We start from the raw sequence: 27612 nt of genomic DNA on the forward strand, positions 1-27612 counted from the left end.
CTGCAGTCACACTCTCCTGTCCCTGATCATAGACCAAATTTGAATTACCTAGTCTGAGAGGTGTGACCATCTCCTGGAGCAAAGTGTAACTTATCCCTCCCTGATGTAGCACAATATCTGCAGCTCAGTCTCCAGCTCCTTAACTTGGATCCAAAGTTCCTCGAGCTGCAAACAATTGGTACAGATGTGTTCGCTCTGGATCATCTTGGTGTCCAGCAGCTCTCACGTGCTGCAGCAGCAGCAGATCACCTGCCTTGCCATTGCTATTGTATTTTATTTAATTTATTAATTAATTACTCTATTATCCCCACTCTTTACATTTTATTGTAATTTTTTTTATACACACCAGTATCGATCTTATACTTAACAAGCTACCTTTAAGAAAGAGAAAAAGACTAGAGACCTAAACACAAACTGAAGACCTTATTTTTACTTTAAAGACTAGAAATACTCACCAATCAGCTGCTCTCCTCGCTCTTTTTCCCCTCATGTCCTTTAATGGTCTCACACTCTTCTCGCACTCTCTCACTGTTAAAGGCCCCACTCCTCTTGTACTCACTCCCTGTAAATGTCCATACTGTTTCTCTCACTCTAAATGACCACTCTGTTTCTCTCACTCTAAATGACCACGCTGCTTCTCTCAGACATTCTCCCTGTAAATGGCCCCGCTCCCCCCTCTCCCTCTCAGTGTAAATGGCCCCTCTCCTCTCTCATTCTCAGTGTAAATGTCCACACTGTTTCTCTCACTGTAAGTGTCCACACTGTTTCTCTCACTGTAAATGACCACACTGTTTCTCTCACTGTAAATGACCACACTGTTTCTCTCACTGTAAATGACCACACTGCTTCTCTCTCACACTCTCCCTGTAAATGGTGCCTCCCCCACTCTCCCTTTCGGTGTAAATGATCCCTCTCCTCTCTCACTGTAAATGACCCCACTATTTCTCTCTTTCACTCTCCCTGTAAATTACTTCGTTGTTTCTCTCACACACTCACTGTAAATGACCATGCTGTTTTTCTCAGTAAATGGCCCAGCTGTTTCCTGCCTTATTTTCTATCACCAAATCTAAAATAACCTGTTCCCTGGTTGGTTGCCCCACATACTGTTCTGAGAAACTATCCTGAATACATTCTATGAACTCATCCTCAAGACCACTTTTGCCAGTTTGATTTGCCTGATTTATACAGGCATACTTCTTAAAAGTCCCCTTTATTTCTTGATTATACTCTGGTATGGTGTCGCTACTGTCAGGGGGCTTATGAAATGCCCCCACCAGTGACTTTTTTTTCCCTTGCTATTTCTTATCTCCATCCAAACTGATTCTACATCTCAATCTTCCAAGCCAAGATCATTTCTCACTATTGTGCTGATCCCACCCTTTATTAACAAGTGCTGTACATCCTTTTCCTTTCTTCCTATCTTTCGCAATGTCAAACATCCTTGAATGTGTGGTTCCCAGTCTTGATCATTTTAAAACTACTTTTTTGTAATGGCTATCATATCATACCCTTTTATTTCTATTTGTGCCATTAGTTCATCTATCTTGTTATGAATGTTGTGTGCGTACAGATAAAGAGCCTTTAATTCTGTCTTTTTACCATTTTTCCCTACTCTGACCCCAATATTATATTTTTATGCTCTGGCCCTACCTGCCCCAGTCATTATCATTACCCATATTGCTACCCTGTACTATTGCCTTGTTCTTTCTCTTTAACTTTCTATATTTCCCCTCACTTGAAACCTCCGCCATTATTTAGTTTAAAGCCCTATCTACAGCCCTATGTTGCCAGAGATCACCGGTAATGGTTATTGGCTTAGTACGCAGAGGAGAAGAGTCAATCCTCTCTCAACTCTAAACTCGCTTTATTCACATCGTTAAATCATCTACATATAGCTCATACGTCTGGTTAAATATAGATATGCAGTTTACAGCAGGTTATACAGTTTTATACCCAAAACTAGGATCTAAATGCACACCCACTAGTTTCTCTGACACTCCCTGAGTGGTCACAGAATATAAAAGCTAATACCCGAAATGGAGAGCTGACGCTGGCCAGGCGTTCTGTTCTCTCTCTCTTGCGTTTCTACGTTGCTGATGTAGGTTCTTTTGCGATGGTTGGTCTCCGGAATCTCGCTGCTCCACGCCCGAAGTCCTTTCAGTCTTATACTGAATCTCATCTCTTCAAGCTGTGCTGTCTCTTTCCCATTGGTTTAGGCCTGCTTGCCTGATCTTTGGCACATTCTCATTGGCTCTGTTCCAAGACCTGCAGTATCACCTCGTTCTTCCTTTTCTAAATAAGGACTCATCACATTTCCTTTGTCTTCAAGACACTCAGCTACTTTAAAACCGGTTCCAGCCAGTGACTGGAGTCAGGTTTCAAAAGTTGCTCAGGCCAGTAACTGGACTCAGGTTACTTCAGGTCAAAAGTTGCTTTTGCCTGTGTCAGCAATTCAGCTGCAACCCCTGGCCAACACCTCCTTATATGATTTGCCAGCAATCTGACCCCAGACTGGTTCAAGTGAAGCCCAACCTCATAGAACAGCTCCCTCTTTCCTCAGAACCAGTGCCCATGAATTGAAGTCCATTTCTCCCATGCCAATCCTTGAGCCATATATTCAACTCCCTGGTCTTATTGACCCCACGTCAATTTGTTCGTGGCTCAGGTAATCATCTAGGAATGATTACCTTTGTGGTTCTACTTTTTAATTTAACCCCTGTACCAAGATGTAATGGTTAGTTTGCTCATCCTCCCTACAGACCCTGCTCTCATCTGCATAGGCTGCGAGAACCTTATGCCTGTTGGACAAGTTCATGGGCTGAGGCTCCTCCAGTGCTACCTGCTGGATTTTCATACCTGTTTCACTTGTAGTCATGCCCTCCTGCCCTTGACCATGGACCAGATTTGAAGTGCTTAACCTAAGGGATGTGATTTCCTCCTGGAACGAAGTGTGCAGGTAACTTACACGCTCTCTGATGCATCAGTGTCCAGACTTTGTACTCTAGGTAATTAACTCTAAGCCAAAGTTTCTGGAGCTGCAAAGATGTGGTTGTGGATCATACTGGTGTTATTGCTTATATTGTTTAACCTTGCTTTTCAAATGTATCAAACAGCTCTTCTTATCCCCATCTCACTGAATTCTCACTCCTGCCAAATTCCTCTACATGTTATTGAATCTGCACTCGGGTGAAGCTGCTCTGTGCTAATACTCTTGTTATTAATCCACTTACGATATTACCTACATCAGTTGAAATCTTTAATTTCCTAGCTCTTAGTTTAAATCAATTTCCTGGTTTTGAGACTGAAAAAAAGGCAAATATTCATCAACCAATCATTTGCCTGTTTTCCTGTGACATCGAACCTTGATAAATTTTTTCCTGTTTTTGCGAACTCTTGATTTGAAAGTGGTCTGTCTGCTCCCACTGCTGCCAACCTCAGGGTCACGTTTGACCCTGAAATTAGCTTTTAATTGCATATCTGTGCCATCACTAAGACCTCCTATTTCCACTTCCATAAATGTCACCTGACTCTCCCTGTCTCAACTCCCTTGCTGCTTAAACCTTCAGTCATGCCTTTGTTACCTCCTCGCTAGTCTCCCACATTCTACCCTCTGTAAGCATGAGGTCATTCAAAACTCTGCTCCCTTGCCCTAACTTGCACCAAATCACCTTCACCCATCAACCCTATGTACGCTGACCTATGCTGGCTTCCAGTTAAATAATGTCTCAATTTTCAAAATTCTCATACTTGTTTTCAAATCCCTCCATGTGCTGGCCCCTAACTATCTCCGTATTCTCCTCCAGCACTGCAACCCTCCCAAGATATTTGCACTCCTCTAATTTGCTGTTGCGAGCATCCCCAAATTTGAATCGGTCCACCAATCCGACTTTAGCTCCCTGAGCCCCAAATTTTGAAATTCCCTCCCTGCACTTGTTCATCTCTCCACCTCTTATTCCTCCTTTAAGATACTCCTTAAAACCTACCCTCTTGACCAAGCTTTTGGTCACCTGCCCTAATATCTCCTCTTGTGGCTTGGAGTAATATTTTGTTTTATAATTCCTCTGCGAAGCACCTTGGGAAGTTATATTAGTCTAAAAAGGTCTTTATTGTTGTGACATTGTAAATTTTCGATTGCTGGCAAAACATTCTTCAGCAACCATCAGAGTATCAGATGACATATTGCTACCTCCTCCCCTTAGTCTTCAGGCTACCCCATTCATCAAAGTAATCTAATTGATGCACAGCAATTTATTAGTAGATACTGCTTGCAAGATTGAGCTTGATTTTTATTCAGAAACTAGTTCAGTCTTGTAGTTAGCAATTATTCGTAAGTACTTGTGATAAATGTTTTTATTCTTCTGCAGAAAGTAAAGTTTGAGAATATTATGATTAACAAACTAGTAGCTCGTCATTCAGCTTCTCAAGTTTGTTCTGCCGTTCAGTTAGATCATAGCTGATATGCGTGTCAGCGATATTTACCTGGCTTGCCTCCGTAATCCTTAAGTAACAAAAATCTATCAAGTTCAGTTTTAAAAATTTTGATTGACTCAGTCCATCCACACCCTTTAGGAGGAGCAATTTCCATAAGCCTTTGTGTGGAAAAAGTGCTTCCTAATCTCACTCCTGAATGATCCAGCTCTAATTTGAAAATTATGTCCCTTGAAACCACCCTATAAAATCCCTTTATTATTTTAAACACCTCGATTAAATCATCTCGCAGTTTTCTAAACTTAATGAACTACAAACCAACTTTGTGATATGTCTTCATAATTTAATCCTTCAAACCAGGGTATACTTCTCTTGAATCTGCCCTGTACCTCTTCCTGTGGTGCAGTGTCCAAAACTGAATGTTGTGGTCCAGATGGGGTCTGATGGAGACCCTATACAACTGAAGCATCAGTTACTCACTTTTGAATTTCAACCCCTTTAAGATAAAAGCAAAATTACAAGAGCTATTTTACTGCTACTTGGACCTGTGATTTGTGTAAATAGATATCGAAATCCTTTCGCTCTTCCACATCTACTAGTTTCTCACCGAGAAAATATTCCAATTTGTCTTTTATGGATCCAAAGTAGCTGATCTCTCACTTCTCTTCTTTGAGCTCCATTTGGTGAAGACTCACTTATCTGACTCCATTTGTAACTTCCTACTCCCATCTACACAACTTACTATGTCTCCCAACTTAGTGTCATCTGCGAAATTTGATGCGTAACCCTTGAATTTCTTTAACCATCATTAATGTGTCTGGTGAAAAGCTAAAGTCCCGGTACAAACCTTTGGAGAACATCTTTTGTCACATACCATTAAACAGAGTGTTTCTTGGTTGCCATTCCCCGTCTCCTACCTCTCAACCAATCAGCCGTTATCATAATGGCACTTTCATTTTTGATAATCTTTGGTGCAAAACCTTATCAGATGTCTCTGAAATTGATTACAATGTAACCAATACAGAATAATGGTCTTTATTCCTGAAGACTGTTGCATATGTTTCCCCTCCAATTGTGTAAAAAGTTTGATGTATTATGGGTATCAAAACCTTTGCAAGGCTTTTGGAAAAGCTGGACAGTAGATAGTTGGATAATTGGATAGTTCTTTCGAACAGCTGGCACAGACATGATAGGCCCAATGGCCTCCTGTGCTACATGATCTTTGTATCAGTACTATGCATCAGTATTATGGCATATCTCTTCAATATTTTTCCCAAAATTACTAAGATGTCTGTTTATCTCCAGTCTTCTGGAAGGTTCATGTGCAAAATGCCATAACCTGTGTTTTTTCATTACTGATGCTGGCTGACTGTGTACTTTTAAAGAGTTTACAACCTGTGTTCTCTGAGTAGTTTAATAAAACAATTAAGTAACCCATAAGTATATATCAGAATTTTCTTTTCAAAAATTCTGGAAAACAAACATGCAGCACAGAAACTGATGTGGCCTAGATTTTACTGTCAGCGGCAAAGTGACTCTGCTTGTCGCTGATCTCAAAGAAAGATGCCAAAAAGATCTAGTAATCTGTGGCATGAATTTTTCCTTTCCTGACATTAGTTTGAATCTTGTGTCAAGTCAGGGCGTACAGCAACAGTGATGTCATTAAATAGTATATGCAGCCAATCACATTGAATTATTCTCACAGATCGCAAATCAGGAAATAAAATGCAGTAATTATACGGATGCATGAATTAGGAGCAGATTAGGCCACTTGGCTCCTCAAACCTGCTCCACCATTCAATAAGATCCTGATTTTAACTTCACATTCCTGCCATACCAGATAACCTTTCACACCCTTGCTTTTTCTGCTTTTAACTAAATTTTACAGAGTGAATTAAATGATTGAGACATACACATGGGATTAAGGTAGAATCTGAAATATAAGCTTTTAGAAAACAAATCTTAAAATGTGGAATTTTTAAAAACATAATGGAGAAATTTCATATTCTGCAAATAAAAAATTGTTTTATCAGAGATAGCAAGGCTGTTCAGTAGTAAATATAAATATAATTTGGTGTTAATAACCTAGTTTACACCTCATTCAACAGGCTGTAACCTTTTCACAGGTTTTTACAGTGAGACTAATTGGGTAAAAGGATAAATTTTCATCATTTCAGTAATCTCTAATTGAACGCAGACTGGGGGACTTTCAGCAGTGTACCCTTTGGCGATGTGTAGAATCACTGGCAGCAGTTTTTGGATTTCCACATGCGGGCTACAGAAGTTTCTGTCAGTTTCAAAGAAATAATGACCATGAACGCTGGCAGTTTCACTCTCATTACTACTGCAAAATCTGGGCCAGCACATTTTGAACTAAAGCTCTGAGCATTTTCATAAATGTTGTTGTAAAGTAGAATTGACAAATCTAGATTCACATGACCTTTTATTTAACCCTCAGAAGAGCAGTCAAATTCCTATCATGGTAGTGACACAGGAGGTGATGATACTAGTATCTGGTCAGGAGGGACAGATGAAGGACTGGAGCTGTCTCATCGTTTCAGAGGTGGAATACTGGATCCTGAGATTGAAGAGCTTGTACTAAATGTGGGGACCCGCCTTCACGCTGCTTTAGAAAAATTACTGGGTGCTATTACTGAAACCACCTATCAGGTAATACATTTTCTATGCAAGCATGATTTGAAGCATTTTTTCATAATTCACAGCTCTTCACTCTGAGTAGAATCAAATCTCAGAGGAAGTACAGATACAGGAAGGGGAGTCTCAACCCCCCCACCTCCTCAGTCATCCTCTTTCTCAGTCATCTACCTAGGGCCTTCATCAGTTGGAAGTTATGTTTCAAAGAGCTTTCTTGGACTTGAAATTGTAGGAAGGCATGGTGCTCTTTCACCTTACCACTGCAGCATGTATAGGTTCCTCTAAAGGATCATTTAGACACTCAACCATCTCACCCACAAAATATTCTCAGGCCTGGTTATCTTCAGAGATCTCACCTCTTAACTCATCACTGAAGAGATGGGACAGTAGCCATTGAAAGGCTTACCTGCACGTTCATTGATCAACTCCCATCAGATGGAAGAGTGACTTCCTGAGTAAGTAGAGCAGAGGATGCAGTGGATAGTGGGTGCCTTTTTGAGAATCAAACCAGATTTGTGAGCCCTGTAACCAGGCCTACCAGTTAGGTTAGTGCTTCAATGGATAATGAACAAACAAATAACCAACAAACTATGGTTAAAAACAAAAACAGAAATACCTGGAAAAACTCAGCAGGTCTGGCAGCATCGGCGGAGAAGAGCACTTCTCCGCCAATGATGCCAGACCTGCTGAGTTTTTCCAGGTATTTCTGTTTTTGTTTTGGATTTCCAGCATCCGCAATGTTTTTGGTTTTTTTTGTTTTTAAACTATGGTTAAGGTTGATCTTGATTTTCTTTGGAGTTCCCACCTACGGTCCTTTGTGCACTTTTACAACAGATGGTTTCTGACTTTGATTCAGGTTAGCCTGATTGCACTTTGAAATCACTTCTCTGACAATTACACCAATAGCGATTGCAACTTGGGATGTTTTCTGACATTAAAAGCACTATAAAAATGTAAGTTAATACTGATTGCACTTAAGTGTTGCTATATCTGATGGTTGTAACAAGAAAACATCTAGAGCAAGTGGCTGTGCATTTGTTAGTAGCTAAGAAAATGATTTATATCAAGAGTTGAGGTGAGACGAGGATGCAAGTTGTCACTTCATTTATGTAATTTTGTAGTGGAAGCATGAATGAATCTTGCACTAAAAGATAATGAGGCAAGATTTGGAACAATCTTGAGTGCAAATTAGCTGCCATGTTTCGTACATTATAACAGCGATTGCACCTCAAAAAGTACTTCATTAGTTATAAAGCACTTTGAAGCACCTGGTAATCATGAAAAGCACCATAAATTCGAGACGACTTCTTTTTCTTGAGCATCCATGATTTTAATCACTCCACCATTGGTGGCTGTGCCTTCAGCTGCCAAGATCATAAACTCTGGAATACCTCCCCAGACCTTTCTACTTTTCTTAATCTCTTCCCTGCAATGCGACATTGCTTATAAGTCTACCTTTTTGACTAAACTTTTGGTCACCTGCCCTAAATTTTCATTAAATGATAACAGAAAATGCTGGAAATATTCAGCAGATTTGGCAGCATCTGTGGAGTAAGAAACAGTGTTAACATTTCAGGTTGAGGAACTTTCATTAAAACTGATGGACTATGTAAATACAAGTTGTTTGTAGTGTAAGGAGTTATTTTAATTTGGGAACAAAACTTCACATTAATTAAACATTGGTGGTTGAATTTAGTTATGCATGTATTTTGTTGCTTTATTGCTTGGCTGGTAATGAATTGCTAAAATGATTTCACTCTGCATGTACAATTATTGTGTTTTGTGTTACTAATGACAAGGCTTTCTGTGAATATTATTTGCAAACCAGCTACTTACATCAATTTTTTTGATATCTTTAGTTGAGAAATGTTATTGATGTTTCTGTGGTTCAGGATATTTTTATTTTTCCTCTGGGCATTAACATTGGCTATTTTAATAAAACTTACACTTATATAGTGCCTTTCACATTTGCAGAATTTCCCAATGCACTTCATGGCAGTGTTTTTGAAGTGTAGTCACTGTTCGTGGTGAAATGTGGTTAGTTAATTTGCACAAAGATTCGCAAATAGCAATGAGATAAATTACCATAAAATATATTGAAGCAGTGTTTGTTGAGGAATTAATGTTGCCAGCATACTGGGAGAACTGCTTAGCTGTTGTTCAGTATCATGTGTGTCAGGCAGAGCTTTGGTTTAACACCTCATTCAAAAAGCAGTGCCTTCGATAGTGCAACACTCCTTCTGCAGAATTATCAACCAAGATTATATGCTTAAAGATAAGAACAAAAAAACTGCGGATGCTGGAAATCCAAAACAAAAACAGAATTACCTGGAAAAACTCAGCAGGTCTGGCAGCATCGGCGGAGAAGAAAAGAGTTGACGTTTCGAGTCCTCATGACCCTTCGACAGAACTGTCGAAGGGTCATGAGGACTCGAAACGTCAACTCTTTTCTTCTCCGCCGATGCTGCCAGACCTGCTGAGTTTTTCCAGGTAATTCTGTTTTTGTTTTATATGCTTAAATCCTGGAATGGAGTTTAAACCCACAATTTTCTAACTCTAATGACAATGTAGCTTCGAGCCAAAACTGACATCTAATTTTGGATATTTAGCCGACAGATGTATATTCTAACTTTTTTTTAGCTTTGAAAGTGTTCTGAAAACGAAATGCAACTTCTTGGCACCAGCAATTAGCACTTGAACTGACGTGGATTTTGAATCCTGTTTTACTGGCTGTGTTAACTGGCCTTTGTTTGCAGTCACACCTGCCAGGTTGCTTGGAGGTATTAAAGTTAAGCCACTCCCTCTGTTCTGCGTGTGAGTAAGATCTAAATCCAGGAAGCAGCCTGTGTATAATCAAATCCAGGAAGCAGTCTACAGCTCTTGTACTGCTACAGAAAAGAGCCATTTTTTTTGAAGTGTGTCCGCTGTGTTACATATATTAGGCTACAGGAGGAACTCCAGTGATCTATTTATCTGCATTGAGACAGAAAATCCTTGAACGAACATTGGCTGGATTTCTTCAGTTACACTGGCTTGCTGAAGACATATTTTTAAATTAGCAGTGAATTACTTTATTGCTATGGTGACTAACTATTCAACTCGTCATCCATGCATTTGATAGCATGGAGAATGGATCTTTACTCTCTGAAGTTTTTCTGGAGTTGATAAAACGAAGGCATCCTGTTGTAATAAGCTAAACAGAAGTGCTCCATCCATCATCTGTGCCAATTGTTTACTATCTGTCTGCTGTTTCCAACTTGTGATCATCCATCGAATGGACCTTGTTTGCTTAAGGCTGCTTGTAGAAAGTGGCAACAGATATATTAGTTGATGTTGCATCAGGTTAATATCTCAAAAGTTGGTGATGAATTTGGCAAAGATTCAGTAGTAAAAGAATAAGAAAATTTGCTGTGAATTGAAAGCCCATGTAGAAGAGTTGCATGAAACGCTTCTTGTTATGGAGTTGATTCAGCAGTGTTATACTTCTGATACTTTAAACCATGTTTGGCCAGAAGGCAAAGAAGATGAAATTTATGAGGTTGAATCACGTGTCCCATTGCCACGGCCATTTACTTTTCCAACACGTTTAACAGAATTAAATTCAATAGTGGTGCACACTACGATCAGTCATTATAGTGATGATGTAGATGGACACTTACTAAGGGTAATTTCACAGATTTCTTTGCCTACTCCTCCATATACAGTGAGTACTAAGACTATTTTGTTTCTGTTTCTTGTCTTAAAGTACAAGAGAAATGGGTTAAAATTGTTTGTTACTGATTCAATGAAATTGAGTTAATTAAAAATATACATTTGAATAATATCTTGTAAAATTATATTGTTCTACAAACCTAATGAATTATTAAAAGATTTCTGAATTTATAATAATAGCTCACAAATCGAGTTAAAATTGAGTTACACTAGAGCAATTAGACCACAGCTAGAATAGTGCGTACATTTCTGGTCACCATGTTACAAACAAGATATCATTGCATTAGAGAGGATAAAAGGAGATTTAAGAATGGAGAATTTTACTAATGAGGAAAGATTTGGTAAGGTGGGGTAAAAACAAAAAACTGCGGATGCTGAAAATACAAAACAAAAACAGAATTACCTGGAAAAACTCAGCAGGTCTGGCAGCATCGGCGGAGAAGAAAAGAGTTGACGTTTCGAGTCCTCATGACCCTTCGACAGAAGTAAGGTGGGGTTAGTTTTCTTTGGAGCAGTGGAGATTTAATTGAGGTGTATAAGATTATGAAGGATCTAGATAGAGTATGCTGGAAGGATTTATTTTCCTAAGAGAGATCAATAGCCAACGGCCGTAGATTTAAAGTAATTATTAAACTGATTAGAGGGGAGTTGAGAATTTTTTTTCAACCAGAGGGTGATGGGGGTCTGGAACTCAGTGCCTGAAAGAGTGATAGAGGCAGAGATCCACATGGCATTTTTTTAAAAAAAGGACTTGCACTTGAAGTATCATAGTTTAGAGGGCTATGGGCCTAAACCTGGAATGTGGGATTAGGTTGGTGAGTTCTTCTTTGGCTGGCATAGACACCCGAAGCCAAATGGCCTCCTTCTGTGCTATAATTTCTTAATGTTTCTAAATTCTCTTATCCCATGCTTTTTTTTAAAAATTGCTTTTGGTCAATCAAAAAGTTTTCTTTAAAGTTGTGCAAAAGTAAAGTGGCTGAAAAATGAAGTTCAAATTTCTGACTTCATATTTGTTTGGATTCTTCGCTTGCTGTTCTCAAGGTTTATATTGAAAAACCCTTATTGTAGTGCTCAAGTGATCAATGCCATTTGTGTCACTGGGTCATTTAACAAAGTACAAATTAAGCAATGTTCATTAGCTTTGTACTTTGCTTGCTTTAAATGTTACGTAAAATAACGGTGTAATTTGAATATTGCTGAAAAAAGAGGCATGTCTAAGCTTTTCGTCTTGCACTCATCAGGACACCTTGCAAGAATACCAATGTAAGGGGAAAACAACAATTTATACTGTATGTATATTTGTACTCTATATGATTGGACAACATTTGCTAAACAATCCTGAGTGTGCTAAAAATTACGCTGACAACCAATTTAAGATTGTCAGTCGGGCTTGCAATGTGGCGTGTTTGCGTGTACTAGAAGCTACATATATTAATACACATCTGTTCTTTGCAGACAGAGTGTGTACATGCCTGTTTCAGCGAAACAGAATAAGTGACAGCCATTAGCTGACTCATTCCTCAGAGCAATGCCTTGACCAATCAGGATCAAGTTGCCTGATTTAAATTTCAAACAATACTTGGCATTTAATGTCAGTCACCATCACTGGTGCATTCTCCATGGCAACACTACTTGCCATTCAATCAGCACTCTCTTCACATACAGTATAAATTGTTGTTTTCCCCTTATATTGGTATTCTTACGAGGTGTCCTAATGAGCGCAAGCTGAAAAGCGTAGACATGTCTCTTTTTTCAGCATGTGCTCACGTTCTGTATTGCCAAATGACTAAGTGTAATTTGAACGTGAAAACCCCTCTTGTTAAATGACATATTAAAGATAATTAGGTGGTGAATACTTTGAGTGCAGTCATACTTTTATAGTTCACAAGTCCTAAGAGTATTGAATAATTAAGTAGTTATCATGAGCCGCCTTCTTAACATATGAAATGTCAGGTGGATTTTATTTAGTGTGTAGAATCATACAGCACAGAAGGAAAACATTTGACTTGTCTGTACTGACTCTTGGTAAGAGATTTTTTGGTTCCTGAGAACAGTTTTCTTTTTTTTTTAAAAGTATATATGTTTCTTGGTAAGTTTAATCGTTATATTGTATACTTTACAATGGATTATGATACTAATCTTGCACGGCAGGTAAAATTAGAAAACAAGTTCATATTGAGTAGATTTGCATTTGATATCAAAGACCTCAAAAGCCTCTAGGTTTTGAGTTATGGACATCTTTCTGTTGAGGGATATTGAAAAAAGTTGTTGGCTCCCATCTTATTCTGTGAGGATAGTTGTACTGAGATTTCAGATTCTTTCAGGATGCATTGTTCAGAGTAAATAATGATTCACAAGGATCTAGGAACTTTTCATTACATGAGGGCGGATGGCTTCTGTAATGTGGTGTGAAATCTTGTGTATATAAGGTTCTAATTTACCCTAGGGTGTTGAAGTGATTCACTGCTATATTAGATCACTAGCTCACGCATTTGCATCAAAGTCATGATAATTTATTTAAAAGGTTCTTTTATGAGTTTTGTGAGCAAGTCTTAAGTGATTTATGAATGTTGCCAACTCTAATTAAATTTCTGCCTAATTATTTAGAACATTTTTAATACTATACATGAATCGTAATCTGTCAAGTTAGCAAAATATTGCCATCAATAGTCATTGACTATAAAAGGAGTGAAGCTTGTATTTGTTGATGTTCAGAGACTTGAGTGCACTCATGGAACACAAAGTTAGCATGCAGGTACAGCAAGCAATTAGGCAAATGGCATGTTAACCTTACTGCAAGAGGATTGGAGTAAAAGAATAAGGAAGTCTTGCTACAATTGCACAGGGCTTTGGTGGGGCCACACTTAAAATAGGTGTTTTTTATTCGTTCATGCGGATCTGGAGTTTCCTTCCCTACCCTAAAGGACCAGATGAGTTTTTATGACAATCGGCAATGATTTTGTGTCATCAGACTTTTAATTCCAGATTTTTGTTGAATTCAAATTTCATCATCTGCCATAGTGGGATTCAAATCCAGGTCCCCAAGCACTAACCTGGGTCTCTGGAATACTACTTTAGTGACAATACCACTATGCCACCACCTCCCATCTGTATCTAAGTTCCTGGGATGAGAGGGTTGTCCTATGATGAGCTGAGTAAATTAGACATATATTCCTAAACATTTAGGGGAATGGGAAGTGATCCCATTGAAACATACATGATACTGAAAGCAAAAAAATAAAAACAAAAACAAAAAAAACTGCGGATGCTGGAAATCCAAAACAAAAACAGAATTACCTGGAAAAACTCAGCAGGTCTGGCAGCATCGGCGGAGAAGAAAAGAGTTGACGTTTCGAGTCCTCATGACCCTTCGACCGAACTTGAGTGAATCCAAGAAAGGGGTGAAATATAAGCTGGTTTAAGGTGTGTTGGGGGGGTGGGGTGGGGGTTTTGGGTGGGGGGAGAGAAGTGGAGGGGGTTGGTGTGGTTGTAGGGACAAACAAGCAGTGATAGAAGCAGATCATCAAAAGATGACACAGACAACAGAACAAAAGAACACAGGTGTTAAAGTTGGTGATATTATCTAGACGAATGTGCTAATTAAGAATGGATGGTAGGGCATTCAAGGTATAGCTCTAGTGGGGGTGGGGGGAGCATAAAAGATTTACAAATATTTAAAAATAATGGAAATAGGTGGGAAAAGAAAAATCTATATAATTTATTGGAAAAAACAAAAGGAAGGGGGAAACAGAAAGGGGCTGGGGATGGAGGAGGGAGCTCAAGACCTAAAGTTGTTGAATTCAATATTCAGTCTGGAAGGCTGTAAAGTGCCTAGTCGGAAGATGAGGTGTTGTTCCTCCAGTTTGCGTTGGGCTTTACTGGAACAATGCAGCACTGGAACAATGGTAAACGTAAACTGGGCGACCGCTTTGCAGAACACCTGCGGCCTGTCCGCAAGAATAACGCAAACCTCCCTGTCGCTTGCCATTTTAACACTCCACCCTGCTCTCTTGCCCACATGTCTGTCCTTGGTTTGCTGCATTGTTCCAGTGAAGCCCAACGCAAACTGGAGGAACAACACCTCATCTTCCGACTAGGCATTTTACAGCCTTCCGGACTGAATATTGAATTCAACAACTTTAGGTCTTGAGCTCCCTCCTCCATCCCCAGCCCCTTTCTGTTTCCCCCTTCCTTTTGTTTTTTCCAATAAATTATATAGATTTTTCTTTTCCCACCTATTTCCATTATTTTTAAATATTTTTAAATCTTTTATGCCCCCCCCACCCCCACTAGAGCTATACCTTGAGTGCCCTACCATCCATTCTTAATTAGCACATTCGTTTAGATAATATCACCAACTTTAACACCTATGTGTTCTTTTGTTCTGTTGTCTGTGACATCTTTTGATGATCTGCTTCTATCACTGCTTGTTTGTCCCTACAACCACACCAACCCCCTCCACTTCCCTCCCCCCAACCCAACCGCGCGTGCCCCCACACACACACACACACACACACACACACACACACCTTAAACCAGCTTATATTTCACCCCTTTCTTGGATTCACTCAAATTCTGTCGAAGGGTCATGAGGAATCGAAACGTCAACTCTTTTCTTCTCCGCCGATGCTGCCAGACCTGCTGAGTTTTTCCAGGTAATTCTGTTTTTGTTTAAGATACTGAAAGCGTTTGACAGGTTTAGATACTGAGAGATTTTTTCCACTGGTTGAGGAATATAGAACATCAAGACACAGGCTCAAGATAAGGGGTCAATTGTTTAGGACTGAAGTGAGGAAAATCTTTTCACTGAGGGTTGTGAATGCTCCATCGTTGAATATTCAAGGCTGAGAGATTTTTGGCTTTTCCAGGAAATGAGGGATATGGGGAACATGCAGGAAAGTGGAGTTGAGGCAGTACATTGTGATGTTCTTATTACAAGCTGGAGAAGACTCGAGGGACCATATGATCTACTCCTGCTCCTACTTTTTGAGTCCTAACTTTTTAAATAAATCATTTAAAATATAATTCTTAGTAGTTTTCATTCATAATTCAAATCTGTCATTTTGAAAGTATAATCTAAATGTTGATGCTTTGAAAATGCAAATTAGATAGACCATAAACGTGTAAATTATAAAATGTGAATTTTCCACTAACTGTATGTTGAACAAACTCAAAGTTGTAAAGAGCATACAGAGTATTATTTATCCTGTCTGCCCTTTCCTAAATTGAATTAGAAAAATAATATTTTGAAAACTATACCTTAAGTTTGACTGCAGTCGAGTAAATACATTTCATACTTTGTGGGCAAGCACAACCTACTCTATTTAGTTGATGCCTCAGTAACAGATAATTTACAGTAATTACGTAAATAGTCAAACTGCAACTGAAAGAAGAATGGCATTAGGATCAAAGATTTTAAGAATTCTAGTTTGTAGCTTAGGTACCACAAATCCATGGAAAGCATGGATGTAAGTACATCTGTGAAAAATGTGTTACTGTAAGGGTGTATTAAAATCTTCAAATGTGATGCGAACAATAACATTACAACATTTATTTTCTCTAAAGTTATACTTATTTGTACACAAAAATATAAATATGCTTTAATTTTAACAAACTAATGGGCACAAATTGCACCTTACTCATAACATTTTGGAACACAAATTGATATAGGATAAAAGCAAAAAACTGCAGATGCTGGAAATCCAAAACAAAAATAAAAATACCTGGAAAAACTCAGCAGGTCTGACAGCATCTGCAGAGAGGAACACAGTTAACGTTTCCAGTCCGTATGACTACAACAGAATATAGGACCTGTTTAACCAAGGACTTTGCACCCAGTTTTGCCCTTTGATGTTTCTGCCATTGGTAAGGGCCTGGCTGCTTATATCAGTGAAAGAAGTGAGCTGACATCCTTGCCCAAATTCCAACTGACCCTACTTCAGAGCGATTCAGTTACCATACAGGATTTAGAAACTGGCCACTTTGTTTACTATCTAAAGTCTTCAGCCAGCTGTTTAATGCTAGTACAAGACTTGAAGCCAGTTTTCTTTCTTCCTTTCCTTTCCCCTCCCCACCACCCCTGCTGCCCACCCCCGGGTGAGTATCCCGAATGATGCAAATGCAACAAATTACATAAGTACCCTCTGATTTATGTAAATGCCCTTAACTCTAGAAAGTAGGTTGGGATTAGGGACTTGGCCTACCTGCAGCAAGAAATCATACTCCAGCAGCAGATCAGGAGACTTGAATTTCTGGGGCAAATATGCTTCCAAGAATTTAGGATTTTAAGAAAGTTCCACATTTTATGTTCAAAAATAAATCCCTAATATTTTTCTATAAAGCAGCATCAAATTATATGCCAAATGACTTCAATGATTTACCATTAAACATTTATATACGTTAGCTAAATGAAGTGGAATTCGATTATTTAAGTGTCCGACCTATGTACTCTATGTAACTAGGTAGCTTTCAATACATTGAACTGAGTAATTAAATATTAACCTTATTGATTGCCATTTTTCTGAGAGACTTATATTGATGAGAAAAAGATAGTAATACTTCAATTCACTTTAAAAATAAGGAAAGGTGTATATTACCTCCTTCATTGAAATGCACTGTAGTTTCTAAGTAACCACCATCTCTATTCAAAGCATGTTTCATGTGTAGACACAAAACTCAAACATGTTTGTTGCTTTAATTAATACATGCAATTAATTTCTTAGCAAATGAAGATTATTTTTACAATATATGTAAATGGTTTATTAAGAACTGATAAGTAGTTGTTCGAGTCATTTATGTAATGTGTTTTGTGTGTAGCTTGATCATGCCAGGGTCACTCAGACAGAGCTCATGCGAGATTCTGTCCGAAAAAAAACGGAGATTGCTGATTTACGTAAACGCCAAGCAGAGCTCCTTGACAGAGTTAATGAAGAGCTGAAGGCTAGGGAGAAGTTGGCATTGGAGCTTCATAAAGCAGAAGGTATGTTATCTGTAGACTTGAAGTTTTAAAATTAAAACTACTGTTTGTGTGTGTATAATAATATACAATTTGAAGCCCGTTGTGTATTTTGAGTTGTATACTTGGTGTGTCTTCAAAAAACTATGTATACTGATATTTTAAGACAATAATATAGATTGTACAATGTCTTATCCTTAAAGAATATTTTCTTGGAGCTTCTGTCCAAATACGTTACAGGCACTGGACCAATCTTTGCCCTTTCTCATCTTCAGTTTATAAGATCTCAAGTTAGCTCCCCACTAAACTCATCCATTGAGAATGCAAAGAAAATTTAATAGTTACTCCCTAAACTGCTAATCGTGATAATGCTGAACAACCCAAGTAAAATATGTTAACTATCTGCTAACATTATCGAAGACAAGTGAAATACAGACGATATAACATCTGAAAAAAGGTAATTAACAAGAAACATTAACACTGTTACTGCCTTCACAAATATGTTGTGACCTGCTGAGTATTTCTTGCATTTTTCTGTTATTATTTCAGATTTTGAGCATCTGCAGTATTTTGACTGTGTATTTGTTGTAACACTTTTTTATTCATTCACGGGATGTGAGCTTCACTGGCTGGGCCAGCATTTATTGCCCATCGCTAATTGCCCCTGAGAAGGTGGTGGTGAGCTGCCTTCCTGAACCGCTGCAGCCCATGTTGTGTAGGTACACCCACTTTGCTGTTAGGAAGGGAGTTCCAGGATTTTGACCCAGCAACAGTGACGGACAGGCAATATATTTCCAAGTTAGGATGATGAGTGACTTGGAGGGGAACTTCTAGGTGGTGGTGTTCCCATCTATCTGCTGCCCTTGTCCTTCTAAATGGTACTGGTCGACGGTTTGGAAGGTGCTGCCTGAGGACCCCTGGTGAATTCCAGCAGTTCATCATGTAGATGGTACACACTGCTGCTACTGTGCATCAGTAGTGGAGGGAGTGAACGTTTGTGGATGTGGTGCCAATCAAGCAGACTGCTTTGTCCTGGATGGTGTCCAGCTTCTTGAGTATTGTGGGAGCTGCACTCATCCAGGCAAGTGGGGAACATTCCATCACACTCCTGACTTGTGCCTTGTAGATGGTGGACAGGCTTTGGGAAGTCAGGAGGTGAGTAACTCATTGCATGATTCCTAGCCTCTGACCTGCTCTTGTAGCCACAGTATTTATATGGCTAGTCCAGCTGTTACTCATTTAATCAAGATCTAAGTCAACGCAACTAATATTCTTGTAAGATTAAGCATTAATTTTACAGCAAACATTTAACTTAAAGGTAAAGAAAGATTTTGCATTTATGCAGCACCTTTCAGAACCTTAGATATATTTAAGATGTCTTTAAAGTTTAATGAACTGTCACTGTTGTAAAGTATAGAAACACAGTCGCCTAATTACACTTAGCAAGACTCCAAAAACAGCAATGAGATAAATTACCAGATGACCTGTTGTTGTAACGAACATTGAGTAATAAATTTTGGCTGTGACACTAGGAGAACTTCATTCTTCTTCAAATAGTGTCATGGGATCTTTATATCCAGTGAGGAGGGCGAATGTTTAATATCTTGTCCAAAAGACAATACCTCTGACTGTGCAGCACTCCCTCAGTATTACATTGAAGTTTTGGTCTCTGTCATCTCTGTCATGGTGATGGAACACACATGTTATCTTTAATTATAGAGAATATCTCAAAGTCCAAATTTAAGTGAACAGTTCTTATCCTAGCCCTTCATTCAACTTAACTTCATGGGTCATGAGGACTCGAAACGTCAACTCTTTTCTTCTCCGCCGATGCTGCCAGACCTGCTGAGTTTTTCCAGGTAATTCTGTTTTTGTTTTTAACTTCATGGTTTACTTGTGTTAGGAAACTTGAATGCTTCATAATCTGTAATCATCATCCTGCTGCCCTAAGTTAACTGACTGCAAACTATAAGTTATTTGCCACTCCTCTACTATATGTAGGTTTATATTGTGTTCAGAGGCATGATGACAACTCAGTTTGCAAGATTTGTTTTCTATCAGTCAAGGTTAGAGGGTAGGCTCTGGCTCTTACACTGTTTTTCCTTAATGAGGGAAATGTTTTTGTCCTTCCCCATCCCTGTCGTTCTGACCCTAGATACAGTAATATTGTATTACCATGTGATAATAAGTTACATTATTTTGCATGATGAGATGACAACTGGCCTTGTCAGGTTACTTAAACATTGCTTGCAGGTTAACAGCTATGACTGACTATGTCACCCACCTGGCTGAGTAGGTTATTACAGGTCTGGAAGGGAAGATACTAAATTACTTCTAGGTGAGGTTGTGGAAGTGGTGTGAGTTATTACGTGGGAGGGGGAACTGTGCTTCTCTTTGGGGAAAGTCAACCAAAGAAAAATGCAGATTTTCCCCTTTCCCAAGCACAAACTGGACCTTTCAGCCCACTAAGCACATGCTCACTTTACACTGCTAAGAATAAACTCCTATTAAAATTAAACTTACTGTCCTTCACACTCACTTCAAGAAATTTCAAGCCTCTTGTTGATCTGTGCAAATATTAATAAACAAACTGTTAACCAGTATGAATCACATTCCTTTATGCACTATTTTAACTGAAACATATTTATTTTTAAAAAGCTGAATACCTTCAGTAAATAGAAGATGAAGGAATATAATCTGAACATGTTGAATGTTAATATTGCATGATATAATTTCCAGGTGGTAATTCTTTGTGATCTTCACATCACCCAAGTGAATAATATTAAACCATGTAATTCATGAAGTTGCTGGTATTTGCTTGGAACAGAACTTCTAATGAATATTTTCTGGCAATGCCTTGCATAAAAATGAACTAAAATTTTCTAATAAATATCATTAAAAAGATGATATTGGGATTGTTTGATTTACATACTTGAGATAACATTTTCTTCATTGCTGAAAAGAGAAATGTTGCCGAAGCTTTTGTCTTGCACTCATCAAGACAAACGCAAGAATGCCAAATTTCAAATGACGACATCAATTTATATTATAGGAGAAAAGGGTTTTTGAGTCAACTCTGGCCAACGCATTGCTATGGAGAAAGCAATGGGGAACTGTTGGCTCTCCATGCTTCTGGGTAATTCAAAAAAGTTGCAAGACTTAAACATATTCCTCTAGTTTGCAGAAAACGGATCCCTGCGTATGAATGTTTGTTGCTTCTAGAAAGCGTAAATGAGCATGTTATGAATTCAACTGATTATCTTAGATTGCTTGTTAGTGTAGCTATTAGTGCACTCAGAATTATTCAGCATGTGCTGCCCAATCTTGGAATCACATGTAATAGCATTTTATTATGTAAAACACACCACTGAATTTTTAATCAGATGAGCTTTATCCCTTAAAAAGCAGTTTGACTAGTGGATAATTGGAAAATGACAATGTTTAAAAGTATGGACAATATCCATGAATTTTGAAAACCTTTAGGGTAAATTAGAAAGCCATGATTATAACAATGATTATAGCATTTCTATAAACATCGCAAAGTTCCTTATAATTTTAATCAGGCGCAATAATTTAAATTTGGTGGAAAGTTGAATTGTATTTTATATTTAGAACAAAGAAAATGTTCACTTGGTGGTACAGAGCTTGAATATTGCTGAAAAGAGAGACATGTTGCTAAAGTTTTTCGTCTTGCACTTGAAGCAACATACATTCAGACGTTTTGTTTTGGATTTTGTAGGAGCTAAACACTACAGTCTGTACTGTGCTGGATAAAAATGCCACTGTCAGTCCAAAAACATGTTCTGCCTTTCGTGCAGTTGAGCAATGTTGTGTATTAATTTCAGTGCCAGGTACATAGGCTGTACACCCCAACTGGAGTCAAACGATATGTTCCTCCTCCTGTTTGTAATGGGCAGAGTACAGATCATACTCAACTAAAATGCAAAATAAACTACCTACTCTGTGATTCCAAGATTGGACAGCACTGCTGAACATTTTCTTTGCTCTAATAATAAAACACAACATTTAACTTTTCACCAAATGTAAAATATTGCGCCTTATTAAGAATATTAGTAACTTGAATTTTATTAAAAAATTGGATCATTATCATGACTCTCTAATTTACCCTAAAAAGATTTTCAAGATTCTGATATAGCCTTTTAAGGGATAAAACTTATCTGATTGGAAATTGAGCAGTATGTTTTACAGAGTAACAATAAAGCAGGTTTCCTTTCTGAAGAGAACATATAAATTATACATTAGATAGAGAAACTGAATACATTTGTATTGCAAGGTTTTTTTCTAACTATATCATTTGGTAGAACAGGTGGTTTTGATGTTAGGTTACCACAGCATGAAAATTTACTAGCCTTGTGTATGGTAGGTATTATTACCTCCCTGCATAGCCTTGGGATCCAAAGAATGCTGTAACAAATGTTAATAGAGCAGTCTAACTGGGTGTTACAGGTTAAACCTGTAACCTGTAATCCAAATACAGAACAACGATATTTAACAATCAAAATTCACCCTGAAAATATTCAAACTGTTTATAAAAATGTACTCCTTTAATACTTGGATATGTTTCAGAACTGTTTTGCTACAATATTGAATTGAGTTGCTTCTAGTTGTGAACATAATTTAGAGACTGTTAGAATACTGAAGGATTTAGACAGTTTCATCCATGCAAAAATGTGGAACTGTGTACAGGATCATCTACATTTTTGTCTCTTAAAAGACAAGGGCTAGCATTTAATTTAGTTGTATTCATTTTGTTGTACTTAAGTGATATTCTATTGCTGCAGGAGAACTGAGACATTTGGAAGCAGTTTTCTCCATTGATTTTTAACTGTATATCAGCTTTTGTCAAATCAAAAGCGAAAAATAAGGTCCAACCTGTAGTGTTGGACATTTTATATGATTTATACTGCATTAATATTTGCAAGATGTTTTGCCTATTTAACATATTTTGATTGATAAAATTCATAAAGTCATTTACGGCACAGAAGACCATTCAGCCCATTGAGTCTGTGCCGGCTCTCCATGGAGCAATCCAGTCAGTCCCATTCTCTGATCTATCCCCGTGCTTTTTTCTCTTGTATAGGTTTTTCACAGTGATGTAAAAGAATCAGTTGACCAACTATACTGCACAGGTTTGCAGCTTACTAAGAAATATGTTGTGCAATATGTGCTTGATTTACCATAGCGCTTAAACAACAATGCTAATACAATTTCTTACCGTTAGTGAGTCTGCCATGATATTGCAAATGAAAATTCAAAACCAAGTGTTGTCTTTTCATGAATTGGGGTTATAGGGTAGGGATAATTAAACTAAGGTGTGCAGATGTAATTCAGTCTCCATTTTAAGACAGACAGTCTGCTCTTATATTTCCAATCTAAGTTCTGATTCCCAAGTTTGTAATGTAAAATAGCTCTGTAAGCTTATTACACCACCTGTGACTGTGCTGCAGCTAAAGAACACGAGGGTGCAGTTAAAGTATGACAAGTTTACTTAGGCAGTTTCCAATATAAACACAGTCTTAGGGATTTATAATGAAAAAAGTTAACAAAAAATTAACAAGAAGTGCATGCAGGCATAAGATTTTTAACCTGTATATACATTGGCAAAGAATGGCTTGCGTTATATCCATGACCACAGGATGTCCTAAAACACTGCAGCCAATTAGGCACTTTTTGAAGTATAGTCACTATTGAAATATAGGAAGATGTTAGAATGTAGGAAACTAAACAAATTTACATAAAATGTTATTGGCTAATCAACTGTAGTTACATAGTTAATTTTATATTTTGTTTTTGTCTTTGGAATAATTGGATAATCACGGAACCATGAATGTTTACGGCATAGGAAGATGCCCACCATGTCTCTGCTAGACCTTTATTAGAGCAATTCAAAACTATCCTTGTCTGCTGTCTCCCTTCAAGTTTTGTATATACATGAAAAATCACATTGTTTGAATAATCCTTTAAACCCAACATCAAATAATATTGTTGGTAGCTGGAGTCAACAAGGTATTGGTATGTGACAAATACCATGGCAATAGCCTGACATACTGTTGCAATAAGCTAACCATTTCTTAGCAAGGTACAGGTATGTGACATCATTTTTCAAACTACTGATTAAAATATATATATCTAGAAATGAAAAATTTTGCATCCTTAGGAATTGATTGGCAGCAAATACCAATCAACAAAATGAGAGAATACGTTGCAATATTGTATTTTTATATGGAAGTTTTGTACATTGAGAATTCACAATTCAGGAAATTTTCAGAAGTCAAAATTAATTTCAATGTTACGTAAAATCCAGCAATATTCAAGTTGCCGCCTGCTTCATGAAAAGCAATTATAGATTTGTTAATTCTGAAGTAAACCATAATTAAACATCAGAAGATCAGGGAGCAAGATTAAATATCCAGCTGTAGTTTAACTTAAAAAGAAATACAAGTTCTGCATCTTTTCATGTAAATACAGAAGTTGTGGGGGGGTGGGTGGTGTGCAAGGACAAGAGTAGACAAGAAAGTGCAGCACTAGATTTTATTCTAGCCATGGGATTGTTTCTAGTTATCAAACTATATTTATGCATAATTTTGTACTTATGTTTTTCATATCTGTAATTTAATACCTTTTTCAAAAACTCAAGTCCAAAAAAACTTTTGTAAAATTGTTCTTCAAACTCATAATATTTAAAAATAGCCTTTATAATTTTCAGTAAATGTTTTAATAGAATCAAAGATCTTAGTTTCTTGGAAGTTCTAGTGGTTGATAGTTAATCCCCAGAAATCAGCAGATAAATGATCTACACCAACAGCAACCTGCATTTATATAGCAACTTCAGCATAATAAAATGTCCCAAGGTATTTCACAGGAGCAATATGAAACAAAATATGACACTGGGCCCCATAGTGGTTTTGGAGCAGATGGCCCAAACCTTGGCCAAAGAGAGAGGTTTTAAGGCGTGTCATATAGGAAGAAGGAGAGGTTTAGGCAGGTCATTCCAGAGCTTAAGGCCTGGTCAGCTGAAGGCACAGTCACCAATGGGGCATGCTCAAGAGGCCTGAGTTAGAGGAGTGCAGATCTCATGGAGGGTTGTGGGGTTAGAGGCGATTACAGGCATGGAAACAATTTTAAATTCAAGGCATTACTTGACCAAGAGCCAATGTAGGTCAGCGAGTATATGTTTCATAGGTGACTGAGACTTGGAACGAGAACGAGCACGAACACAGCAGAATTTTGGATACGAATATATGAATTATGAGCATGGGTAGGCCGCTTGGCCCGTCGAGCCTGTTCCACCATTCAATAAGATCATGATTGATCTGATTGTGACCTCAACTCCACATTACTACCTACCCTGATAGTCTTTCATCCCCTTGCTTATCAAAAATCTACCTACCTCAGCCCTAAAAGTTTTCAAAGACTCTGCCTTTTGAGGAAGGGAGTTCCAAAGACTCACAACCCACTGAGAGAAAAAAAATTCTCCTCATCTTTGTTTCAAATGGGCAACCTCTTGTTTTTAAAAGTGGCCCCTAGCACTGGATTCTCCCACAAGCGGAAACATCCTCTCCACATTGACCCTGTCAAGACCCTTCAGGGTCTTGTTTCAATCAAGTTGCCTCTTACTCTTCTCAACTCCAGTGCATACAGCCTAGCCTGTCCAACCTTTCCTCATAAGACAACCCACCCAAACCCAAATTAGTTTAGTAAACTTTCTCTGAACTGCCCTCTATAATGGACTAGCAAGGCTGAGTTGCCACTAGCAAGGCTGAGTTGCCACAAAAGAAGCTCATCTCAAGGGAAATGGGTAAGTGATGCCTCATCCACTGAATGATTAGAAGATATAAATATTGAACACAGCAAATCTTAAACAATGGTATAGGAAATGAATGCAGCTGAGGAAACTGAGTGCAGACTTGGAGTGTGGTTAGTGGGGGAGTTTAGTGTTAATTTTGTTCTTAAATTTTGCTCTTAAAATCTAATCCAGTCTGTAATTAGCAGTAACTGGAAAGCATATAGTAAGCAGGCTAAGTTCTTTCTTGCAGCTTAGACAGGGTAAACTCAGTCTCAGCTGTGGAAGCTGAGTAGTTAATTAGCTAACTGGTTGAACTTTAGAGGACAGTTAGGAATCAACAACATTGCTGTTGGCCTGGAGTCACATTTAGCCCCGACCCAGTTTAAGTATGACAGATTTCCTTCCTTAACGGTTAATCATAAATTATATGGGCTTTATAACAATCTGGTAGTTACATTGGCATTATTAATGATAGTTTTTTATTGTAGGTTTATTTAAGTAACTGAATATAAATTCCCAACTGCCGTGGCCTCTGGATCATTAGTCATGACCTTTGGATTATTAGTTCAGTAATGTATTGCTATGCTTCTGTTTCTAGTCTAGTGACTGGTTGATCTAATGTTGATAATGGAAATGCAGCCTTTTTTAGAAGTATTTTATCCCTCTCAACATCAAAGGTTTCCATTATATTCCTGTGAGGAAGCTTCTTAGCTGTCAGCTATTCCCCAGGTGGTCAGTTGCCCGCCTATAGGTGGCCCTCAGTTGCTTTGAAGCAGTTCAGAGCCAATTTCGGCACAGACTTGCATGAATCTCTCGAATGAACATACGTACTAGGAGTAAGCCACTTGGCCCTTCAAGCCTGCTGTTCTGATTATAACCTCCCGCCTACCCCAAATAACATTTCACTCCCTTGTTAATCAAGAATTTTTCTATCACTGCCTTAAAAATATTCCAAGACCCTGCTTCCACTGCCTTTTGAGAAAGAGTTCCAAAGACTCACAATCCTCAGAGAAAAAAAATCCTCATCTCTGTCTTAAATGAACAACCCCTTATTTTTAAACCGTAAGCCCTAGTTCCAGATTTTCCCATAAGAGGAAATATCCTCTTTGTCAAGACCCCTTAGGGTCTTAAAGGTTTCGATCAAGTCACCCCTTCCTCTTCTAAACCCCAGCAGATACAAGCCTAACCTGTCATTAGAGACAACCTGCCCATTCCTGGTATTAGTATCCTGGTTTTCTAGTAAACCTTCTCTGAACTGCTAACACATTTACATCTTTCCTTAAATAAGGAGAACAATACTGCGTACAGTGCTCCAGGTGTGGTCTCACCAGTACCCTGTACAACTGAAGCATAACCTCCCTGCTTTTATATTCAATCTCCCTCGCAATAGATGCTAAAATTCTAATATCTTTCCTAATTACTTGCTGTGTCTGCATAAGAGCCTTTTGTAATTCATGCACTAGAACACCCAGATCTCTCTGAATCTCAGAGCTTTGCAATATTTCACCATTTAAATAATATACTTTTTTATTCTTTCTGCCAAAATGGAAAATTTCACATTTGCCCATATTATACTCCATTTGCCAGGTCTTTGCCCAATCTCTATGTCACTTTGTAGCCTCCTTACATCCTCTTCTCAACTTACTTTCCTACCTATCTTTGTGTCATCAGCAAATTTAGTAACCGTACCATCTGTCCCTTCATCCAAGTCACTTATATAAATTGTAAAGGGTTGAGGCCCCAGCACTGATCCCTGTGGCACACCATTCATTACATCCTGCCAACCAGAAAAGGACCCATTTATGGCTACTCTATGTTTCCTGTTAACTAGCCAAATTTCGGTCCATGCCAATATGTTACTCCCTACACCATGAGCTTTTATTTTCCACAATAACCTTTGATGTGGCACCTTTGTCAAATGTCTTCTGGAAATCTAAGTACAGCACACCCACCAGTTCCCCTTTATCCACAGCATTTGTTACTTCAAAGAACTCCAATAAATTGGTTAAACATGATTTCTCTTTCACAAATCCATGTTCACAGAATCACAGAATTT

At 38.2% G+C, this 27612-nt stretch overlaps 1 protein-coding gene across 5 annotated transcripts in view; it reads left to right on the forward strand.

Annotated features, from left to right (window-relative positions):
* akap9 (A kinase (PRKA) anchor protein 9) overlaps nt 1–27612 on the forward strand; it is a 289385-nt gene that overhangs the window by 144332 nt on the left and 117441 nt on the right. For all 5 annotated transcript variants that reach the window (XM_041183274.1, XM_041183275.1, XM_041183278.1 and 2 more), the window contains exons 23-24: nt 6887–7098; nt 17611–17773. In XM_041183274.1, the coding sequence (XP_041039208.1) occupies nt 6887–7098; nt 17611–17773 (375 nt within the window). The remainder of the gene's footprint in view (nt 1–6886; nt 7099–17610; nt 17774–27612) is intronic.

Source organism: Carcharodon carcharias, chromosome 3, assembly GCF_017639515.1.
Source record: "Carcharodon carcharias isolate sCarCar2 chromosome 3, sCarCar2.pri, whole genome shotgun sequence".
Lineage (NCBI taxonomy): Eukaryota > Metazoa > Chordata > Chondrichthyes > Lamniformes > Lamnidae > Carcharodon > Carcharodon carcharias.